Below are 10,450 nucleotides of genomic sequence, written 5' to 3'. Positions count from 1 at the left end.
TGCACTCAGCAAAACTTAGTTTATTTGTTGTTCAATGTGGTGGATGGTAAAGGTTGGGTAAATTTGAACTAATAAATGATTATACATATTTGTTCATATTCTCTGTGATCTGAATATATAAAGTAACTCGAAGTAGTACCAGTACAAGTATAAACTTTGAATAAAATATTACTGGATTTAAATTTTTGATGAATCATTGCCTCCATCAATGATGCTGCTGGTAAATGGGAAGGTATAAACTGCTTTATAGGCTGCAGGGATACATTCATTTGAATCTACTGAGTAACTAGTAACTAATCGTATCAAATAAATCGGGTAACGGTAGAATGATATTTTTCTGTGAAGTAAAAAATAACTCGAGCTGTAACGAGTACTGTTCTTTAGTGTTCAGTGGATTTTAAATCTTAAAAAAAGCCACCTGTTATCAGAATGACAGTTCTCATCGTTTGTGTATTTTCGTCATCTGCCTCTGGTCGCGAATGGATGACGTCAACAAGAGGTTTCTCATCATGGCGGCGGAAGGCGGCGAAGAGCTGAGCGGCAACGGGGAGCTCGAGGAGTCTCCAGGTTAGTTTGATAAACATGCGTCCACCTCACCACGCGCACACGTGTGCGGAGCTCCACGCGTACGTGCAGTTCCGCGCGTGTGTGCGGACCCTGGCCTCACGTGCGGGTGTGTTCAGTGAAGACCTGTTCTTGTGGGTAAGCGCCAGAAGCTAAGCTAGGCTAACGTGACTCCAGCGCCACAGTGTGTCTGTGAACTAACTTGAACCAACATGAACTCACCTCCCTTTGTTTATCGAGGCTTTTTATCACGTTTCATCACAAAATGCATGAGTGACGTCCGCCACAGCGCGAACACACACACACACACACACACACATCCTGCAGTCGGAGCTCAGGGCTCTGAGCGGTTTAATGAATGAAACCTACCTGGACAGGTGCAGACATGTTACAAGGATAACAGCTCTGAGATCAGATGATCATCTGTTAGTCTCACTGCAGGGGAAATCTGCCGTGTTACAGTAACAAAGAGAACGGTCAACATAGAAATATCAATAAAGTAAACGTGCAAAACAAAACAAGGAAGTCAAATCAAATGTAAATAATATATACCGACTGTCAGAATTCCTTCAATCCAAACCAAATATACAAGGTGTAAGCATAATGTTTGCAGTGTAAACAAATATAACCAGTAAAATCTGAGTGTATAATGTGTAAACAGAATGTATGTAGTGTAAACAGAATGTATACAATGTATCAGGATTGCAGCTGCACTGAGAGAATATAGTCTTGCACAGTTAATGAAGTGAAGTCTGAGTGAGTTTATTCTGCAGGTCCAGAATTAGACTGACTGTGAGGGAGGTTTAATTTAAGTGTAAAAACAGGCTACATGCTTGTCAGATGCACTGCTGCCAGCTACAAAAATGACAACACAATACTCAGTTCTCGTCTATTGTGTGAGAAAAGCTGTTTTGGATATTTCTGATTTACTGGTTGACAGGGGGGTGTCAAGGCTGGCTAGTATTATTGTGCTGCTTATGCCTGTTTAGTTGTCAATGATCATGAAGTACTATTAGTCTTGAAGTTATTTATCAATTTCCCAGTAAAATAGTTTTGCGTCATACTAAACTGAAATATATGTATTGTTTTTTAAATTAGTAATCTTGGGGATTCAGAAATTGTGACTGAAAAATGTAATTTCAATAATTTTCTGATTTAATAGACCGAACATTGAGTTAGGAAAGTAACCAGTGGTGTAATCAATGATTTATTAGTAACTTAAGTCAAATGCACCATCAAGCAAAATGTCAAACATATATAAGTTTCAGCTTCTCACATTTGTGAGAAATTGCTTATTCTCCTTAAATATTATAAATTAAATAAAATCTTTGATTGTTGATTGGGTCAAAAAAACAACACAACTTAAAAGATACTTTATGACTCTTTGAACCTTTCATGAAAATGTTCGTGGTTTTGAAAGATAAACTGCTTAAACTAGACAAATTATCAATTGTTCTTCATCTCAGTTAGTTGTAAAAGCAGCTTTCAATAGAGCTTTATAGATTTATTTGAGATAAGAACCATTGATTTTCTACCCTCTTTAGCCATGGAGGCCTCTGAGGTTCCCACGTCGCCTCCATTTGAGATGGCTGAGATGTCAGAAGAGAACGGCAGTGCCACTGTGGCCCCTGAGGCTCCCGTGGACCTCAACCCTTCTTCCTTCTCCATGCCTCTGGCTGGGGAGGATGAGGAGGGAGAACTGCCTGCTGACTTCGAGCGTCTGTGGAAGGTCACCCAGGACAATCCTCATGACTTCACCAACTGGACCGACCTGCTGCAATACTGTGAGCAAGAGGTATGTTGAGAGACAGAGGAAAACCAGTGGTGTTGTTGAGCATAAGAAACCTTTGTGTATATACCTCAAAAGTGATGCCACAAAACTTGTTTGGTCAGGAGGCCATCTTTAGCCACATGACATTTAGCCATACATTTGCTCTCACCTGTTCAGAGTCACATGACAGCATCACGCAGAGCGCTGGTGGCCTTCCTCGCTTGCTACCCGCTCTGTTATGGCTACTGGAAGAAATACACTGATCTGGAGCGCCGTGCAGGCTACAACAGCAAAGCAGAGGAGGTAAAACAGCGCTGAGGATGTTAATGAAGTAAAATAAAGAAGTGTTTTTTTACAGTTTCTTATGTGGCCATGTTCACGGCTGTGGTATGTGTGTTAGGTGTGTATTCAGGGTCTTCAGGCAATCCCCCTGAGTGTAGATCTGTGGATCCACTACATCAATCTGTTGCTGGGAACACTGGACATGAACCTGATCGAGTCACCAATGCGGATTCGCAGGTAGACAAAAACACACGAATTTAAGAGTCATATTTGTAAATTTGTTTTCACAAGGATTGGTGAGATTTTGATCTCATTAAAAAAGTATCACTGTTTGTTTAACACAGGTTATTTAGATTAGGTAACCTGTGCTGTGCTCCAGTGCTGAGCTCAGCATTTCCATAGCTAAATAGTTTTCGATTTAACTTCTATGGATTTGATAGCAGATAAACTAAAATTCATTTTAATAAGCTATTCGTTGCTATTTTGTAACGTAAAGTCTATCTATATTATATGCTGATTGATTTTTCTCTGATCTTCTACACTTGGAGACGAACAGAAAGTTGTTTCCGTGTTTTAATGGTTTTCTGGTCTCGGCCCTCAGTGTTTTTGAGGAAGCGGTTGCAGCAGCAGGTCTGGACTTCCACTCAGACCGGCTTTGGGATCTGTATGTCGAGTGGGAGAAGGAGCAGGGGAACATGAAGAACGCAGCAGCCATCCTGGACAGAGTCCTCAAAGTCCCCACCCAGCTCTACAACACGCACTACGACAAGTGAGGCCACACACATACACAGACCAAATAGTACCCAGCAAGAATGTCTTATTAGACATTCATCAGTAGTTTCTATATTAACAGATATATTAAATCAACCCTGTTGTTCTTCCACATTGAGTTTCATCTCCCTTATTAGTCTTTTCTCCTCTCATGAGTTTCACGTTGTGTCCTGCTCTGTCCTCCTTCCTTCCCTTTAGGTTCAAGGAGCACCTAAACAGCCATGAGCCCAAAGAGGTGCTTTCCCCGGAGGAGTACGATGAGCTGAGGACGTTGTGCCGTCAGAGTCAGAAGGCTGAGCGCGCTGAGCAAGCCCAGGAGGAGGAGGCGGAGAGGCCGCCGGGGGAGGAAGAGCCGGCCACACCTGAGGGCACAGACACAGTGAGTAACTATCTGATTAGTTTTCACTCCACCCGATTAAGAGTTCAAGAGTTAAATAAAGTAGTTAAATATGAATTCTTCTTATAATATATTTTTTCAATTTTTGTCCCTTTGTTTAGGAGGAACTGATACAGAAGATCAGGGAGGTAGTGCTGGTTCGCAGGGACAAAGTGTACCAGGACAACGAAGGAGAAGTTCGTCTAAGATGGAACTTTGAAGATGCTGTGAGTTGTGAACCTCCAGTTCTTTATTGTATCTTTTTCTGCTTATACTCCCTTTATTTTCTTTTAGAGTATTTGAGTTCATCAAAAACACATCTGATTTTGCCTCCATTTCTCTCTTCATCTTGCAGATCAAGCGGCCGTACTTCCACGTCAAGTCACTTGACCGCCATCAGCTGCGAGCCTGGCACTCCTACCTGGACTGGGAGATCGCTCAGCTGAACAAGGACACCACAGACCCCGACCCAGGTGAATAAAAGCATGATGATGTCTTCAGAGTTTCCTGAATTTGTGTCAACATCTGGAAGCATTTGCACTTTTGACACCACTGTCTTCTACTAGATCCAAGTCAGGCAGCCCCAGAGGGGTCAGAGGTCACTACCCAGCATCATGAAGTGTCAGAGGAAGCTGCGGTCGCCCACGATGACCACAGGGTTCGCATCCTGTTCGAGCGATGTCTGATCGCTTGTGCTCTGTATGAGGAGTTCTGGATTAGGGTAAGAAAAAAAGTGTGTTTTAAGAAACGCACGCACATGTAGAGAAAAATCCCTAAAATCACATATTATCCTTTATTGTTGATTTAATGTCTTGTGTGCATGTGCTTGATAACTTCAGAAGGTGTGTGTGAGAGATGTCTGCTTAACGTGTGCCGGTGTGTGTTGTTTAGTACATTCAGTACCTGGAGCCTCAGAGTGTTGACGAAGCTCGAGCTGTTTTCAAACGAGCCTGTGAGGTTCACCTGACGCACAAACCCAACATCCACTTGCAGTGGGCCACCTTTGAGGAGAGGCACGGTACGACTCCTTTTTTACTGTGTTGAACTCATCTTTTACATTCATGATCATCGTTATTATGAGCACAAACTAAATGTTGGTCCCACAAGTAAAACTATCACTTCATCATTTTCAGAGGGATCAAAAACCCTGCAGGGCCATGAAACAGTCACTTTGCATTGTAATATAGTCACGTATTAAACAACCATGTAATTTCAGTAGCTTTTATCAGTGTCACTGAGATGTTGGTTAAACTGTGTGGTAATTTTTAGGTTGTATTCTGTGGATGTGTTGAAAATGTTTCTAACATGTATGTCCCTCCATTTATTTAAACGGGAAGAAACACATGTTAAAGCAGTCTCATGCAATAACACCACCACCACCTTCATCTTCTCCATCAGGTGATTTAACTGAGGCTCGGCGAGTGCTGGAGGACCTGGAGAAAAATCTGCCGGGGCTGGCGGTGGTCTGTCTCCGTCGGGCTGCTCTGGAGAGACGAGCAGGCAACCTGGAAAAATCCGAGGCCTTGCTGCAGGAGTCGGTGGCTGGATCCAGAGAGAAGCCCACGTTGCACGCTTTCTACTCCATCAAGCTGGCTCGCCTGCTACTGAAACTGGGCAGGAACCCCAGTAAAGCCCGCAGAGTTCTACAGGACGCGCTGGAGATTAGTCCGGTGAGATAATTAACACATATACACAGTAACACCCACAAATATTTCAGCAAATAATTTCATTAAAGGACTTTGATCTTCTCTTGTTCCTTAAATTGAGAAAAAGTTTGAAGATGTGAAGGATGTGAAAGGTATTTTTACATCGCATTGGTGGCCGGAAGTCAATCTTAATCTTAATCTCAATCAGATTGTCCATCAGTCTCACATTTAACAACAATTGACTGAATGATAGTGTCCCCTCCTAGTTTCCAATAACTGAAAGTAACAGGTGGTAATCATCTCATTTGCTGTATAAAGGATGTGTTTACATCTTCACATCCTGACGAATGAATTTCACCATATTAGTAACTGGGGGAGTAAAACCTTAGTGCTGAAGACACATGGTAGCCCTTGTTTGAATTACCTCTCTTCTCCTCAGGATAATGATAAACTGCACTTGAACCTGTTGGAGCTGGAGGTGTCCGGGGACCCCTGGGCCTCAGCGGAGGCGGTGCAGGAGTGTGTGGCACGAGCTCTTGCAGCTCCCCTCGCCTCACACACCAAGATCCTCTTCTCACAGAGAGGTCTGCAGTTTGCAGAGGACTACAGCAACTCTATTGAGAGGTCATTATATATTGTAAAACAAGGTTCACATTGTGAAATAGAGCGTTTTTTAACATTTTCATAGATTTCTCAGACAATAATTCATGGATTTGAATGAAAAAGATCGGCATGTTCAGGGGACTGATTATAGTGTGTGTAATTTAGTGCCAATCCAAATTATCCAGGATCCAGAGAATTTAACTGTGGTTTCATAAGGGAATTGTTGGGCTTTTGTGGAGGTATGTGCTGGGCTGAGTTCTAGTTAGCAAATATTTGTAATCCTATCAATCATGTAAACCCTGTTTGTATCTAACAAACCCTTCATCGTCTCTGTCCTCTGCAGTGTGCTGTCTGTCTTTGAGGAGCATCAGAAACTGGTGAAGGAGCTCGGTGGAACAAAGAGAGGAGCAGAAAACGGGTGAGAGGAGAACCTTTTGTTCTTGCTAACGTAATAAATCAGGGATTTTCATTCACTTGGAATCAGAAGTGACCATGCAGAATATGGAGGTCAATGGTCAAGGTTACTGTGACCTCTCAAAACAGTTTTCTTTGTGATCGTGTTATCCTTAGATAGACTAGAGCATGGGTGTCAAACTCATTTTAGTTATGGGGCCCTGGACGAAGTTGCGTCGCTTAAGATGGGGGGGGGCGTGGCGGCGGCGGATACCAGCATGAAACCAACCGACGCAAGCATTGAAAGTGAAAGGTGAGGGTGAGGTGAGATTCCAGCCCCACGGGACTCCGTGTACACCACCGCGTAACCCCTGCACCTCTTCACGTACCCGTACCCCAGTTTGGGAAACGATGGCATATGGCAGGGGTCACCAACCTTTTGGAAACTGAGAGCTACTTCAAAGATACTGAGTAGTACAAAGGGCTACTTGTTTGATACAAACTTCCTGATTTACAAAGTTGCAAAGATCACCTTTTAATAATAATATATGTGAAGAGATCACGTCAATGTTAATTATTTCTCAAGATAATTATTAACAATGATTTCCACAACAATAATGATAGGAAACAGATGTTTTAAAACATGCAACATTTATTTCTGTTAATCTTTTTCAACTTTGCTTAATTTCAGCTTAATTGAAGTACTTTTCGTGACATTTATCACTACATTCCTCCATCAGTCTGTACTTTTTCAAAAATAGAGAAAAAATTATTAAATTATAATCACTTTGTTACATCGATGATAAAGCTCAACCAAAAAGAACACATGCATGTGACTGGGTTGTAATGTTTCTAAGTGTCTTATTAATTGTTGGGTCTCATACTGTCTCTCCTCATGTCCTTCATTCACTGTGAAGCCAAGATCGAGACAGGCTTCATTGTACTTTCTTTTCAACTTGGTTTTTGAACACTGTGTCTGGTTTGTCATTGACCGGCTGCGTCACAGGAACAGGCTCTGATCTCATGTGTGTGTCTCTGAGCGAGTGAGTGGGGCGGAACCCCAGGGCCTGTGTGTGATGTCTGGAGACACACACACATTTTCTGCTCCTGGTATTTCATGCTGGCCTGATACGGTGATGAATTAACAAATAAACGTTTTTTTCTCCATTTCAAATAATAAAAAAAAAGCATGCCTTGCATCCGGCGGGCAGAGCTGGACCCCCTGGCGGGCCATATCCGGCCCGCAGGCCGTATGTCTGACACCCCTGGGCTAGAAAGTACTATTAAAACTTTCTCTGCCTTAAGAAAATTTCTTCAAAGTTTGACAGTTTCAAACATTAACTGATTAGTTTTCAGGGATCAAAGATCACGGAGACCTTGTGACATTGGACAAAAATATATATGGACTGAAACTGCACTGGTTGCCAGAGGCATACAGCTGCAGGGCAGTTGTGTTTATCAGACTCATGGCTGTGATCTTACAGCATAACACTGATAATGAGGATAATTTGAGTAGGTTGAAGTGTTTGCTTGCTGTTGATTCAGTATTTTGTTTTTTTAGGGATGAGGATTCAGAGAAACTTGAAAAAAGCGAGGACGACTCTGCTGTTTCTGTGTCCACACAACTCCTCCCTACCGTGCCGCACGTCCCAATAACCACACCCCCTCCTCCTGTTATGGGCACCGACATGAGCGCACAGGCCGGCTACGGAGGATACGGCAACTGGTACCAGGTAAAAATAATCTGAACATAGACAGCTATATTCTGAAAATAAAAGATTGTTTGAATATAAAACTTATTTGTAAATCTGTCAACAAACAACCTTAAGACGAGCTGGTTAGTGTGGGTGCACATCTCGACATGTTTTCATTTCCTGATTGTGATGATTCATTTCCAGCAATCGCAGTACGGCAACTACGGTTATCAGAACACCTGGAACTACAACCAGGGCTTCTATCCTCCCAGCTAAAGAGAACGACGGCTGTGGCACCCAGAGCCAACAGGAAGCAGTTTGACCCGGGACGACTTCTCAGATGAACAACAAACTGAAGCAAGCTTTCCTCTCCGTCCGTCCTCCGAGTTGTGGATGTGTGAGAACAAGAGGCTGGAGTGGAGCTCTTTTTAGCATGTCGTGTCATTTCAGTGTTGAGTCTGAGGGACTGATGGGAAGATGATGAAAGGAAACCGTGACATTCATCTTCAGTGCATCGATGTCTCAGCATTTTAATCAGAACTATTTTTGTATTTGTTTGCAAGGCAGCCCCTTTGCTCGTGTTTTAAAGTTACCAAGTTTGTCCACAATTCTTCAGGTGACGTATGATTGACATTTTGTACCATTCCACACAATAGGCTTTTTTTTTTCTTTCTAATGTATATAAAGTTGTTTTATAGTGTGTCACAACAGCTCTCCCTCGTGTTGAGTGTCTTTATTTGCTATAATACTAAAACCTGAGTCTTGTGCGTCCTGTTCCGTACTCTGTAGTTCCTCATCTGTGTATTCCGGCTCATATATGTAACCCTGAATGTTCGAGTCCAGAACTACTCTCAAAATCCTTTTCTTCCATATCAATGAGAACATTGCCTCCTGCGATGGTCCTCTTGTTTTTGTAGCGGATTGATTTCCACCAGTGTGTTTGGATTCCGTTGCCACCCCCTTCCCGATCCCACTGTCGGCAGGCGGTTACATGAAACAACAGTGTCTGTTGTAGTTCAAGAGAAACTGCCAAAAGTCCGTCAGTGATACAAAAATCCTCCTGACAGACTTTGGGCAACAAAAGATAAGACATCTCTGTCAAGGCAACGCAGTGGGATATGGAATATTTCTCATCTTCATGTACTTTTGATTTTAAAAACCATACAAAGTTGACAAAATGAATATTGCTTATCTTCATATAGTTTTGATTTTATAACCATATATAGTTGACAATCTGCAGAGTAGTCTTTTAAGAGTCTGGACATTGCTGTGAGTCATTATACTGCCTGAAATATCATGTTATTTCATTAGTTGAATGTAAACAGTAACTTTCAGTAGGAGAAACACTAAGGTTTTCTTTTTATGCATCATTACCAGTCCACGTAAAGTATGTCTCTGACCTCAGTTCTTCATTAAGAAAATATTGGGGGCCGTATGGTATCACCCAACAGAACTCTAGAAGAGGTAAGTTGAGGGTAACGCTTCCTTATTTTAATTTACCGGTAAGTTTGATTTACTTTATTAAGTCTCGTTGTGGCCTTTAATTCTTATTCTGTCTGAGGTGTGTAATTGGCCATATTTCACTGTGCATGTGGGAGAATTAGTGCCTTGAACATCGCGTTAGACAATCTCATAAAAATGTGCAATAATTTTGATCCGTGTATATAAAAGAAAGGTGGGATTAGATGTTACAGAAGAACCACATTTTTTTACTACTCTATATCCTGTATATTTTCCAATTAGTATTTCAAATGATTATGTAATAATGAGTCACCAGTTGTAGCAAAAACCTAGAGGATTATCCCCTTCATCTGCATCTACTTTCTGTTGTATTGAACTTTATAGTGAGTGTCAGCTTATTGTTTAGCTAACTTCTTTAAAATCATGCTGTGCACTTCCTGCTCAGCACCAAGCCACATGCTGGTGTACACAGGAGCATTTAGCAGCCCGAGTCATTTTTCCCTCAGGAGTTGGTTGACACCAAAAGCCAAAACTCAGTCAGGTAAATATTGGACTTGACATTTATCAGATTCACACAAACGTTGTACTTTACCTGCTGGATGTGTACATAAGCTAAGAAAGGTTCTAAAGATATTTTCACATCAACTTAAACTGTGATGTTATGTCAATGTGTCCACAGCTGGTTTCTGCTGCTCCTAAAGAGACCAAAAACTAAGTGACTGCAGGTTTAAGTTTTAACTAGAGGCTCTGAAAGCTGCTGACTCTAGAAACCCGGTTGCTAACATGTTATTTATGTCCAAGCGTTACAATAAGTGGGGAGGGTGAGTCTACATGCACAATACCATATAATGTTTTAAAATTATAAAACAAGGTAGGAATACTTATTTAG

At 41.8% G+C, this 10,450-nt stretch overlaps 1 protein-coding gene across 2 annotated transcripts; it reads left to right on the top strand.

Moving 5' to 3' along the window:
- The first annotated feature begins 478 nt into the window (after window positions 1-478).
- Window positions 479-8,810, top strand: si:ch211-114c17.1 (pre-mRNA-processing factor 39). 2 transcript variants are annotated; one of them, XM_062394146.1, is made up of 15 exons: window positions 479-567; window positions 2,109-2,359; window positions 2,513-2,638; window positions 2,736-2,854; window positions 3,219-3,386; window positions 3,587-3,767; window positions 3,887-3,991; window positions 4,120-4,237; window positions 4,331-4,485; window positions 4,656-4,782; window positions 5,163-5,434; window positions 5,850-6,034; window positions 6,357-6,431; window positions 7,968-8,139; window positions 8,305-8,810. In XM_062394146.1, the coding sequence occupies exons 1-15, from the start codon at window positions 480-482 to the stop codon at window positions 8,374-8,376; spliced, it is 2,214 nt and encodes a 737-aa protein (XP_062250130.1). In that variant the 5' UTR covers window position 479; the 3' UTR covers window positions 8,377-8,810. The 2 variants fall into 2 exon arrangements, with proteins under 2 accessions (XP_062250130.1, XP_062250129.1); XM_062394145.1 differs by having other exon boundaries at window positions 4,328-4,485.
- The last annotated feature ends 1,640 nt before the right edge of the window (window positions 8,811-10,450 follow it).

This window comes from Platichthys flesus, chromosome 8 (genome assembly GCF_949316205.1).
Source record: "Platichthys flesus chromosome 8, fPlaFle2.1, whole genome shotgun sequence".
Taxonomy (NCBI): Eukaryota; Metazoa; Chordata; class Actinopteri; order Pleuronectiformes; family Pleuronectidae; genus Platichthys; species Platichthys flesus.
This window is presented reverse-complemented; position numbering and strand designations above follow the sequence as displayed.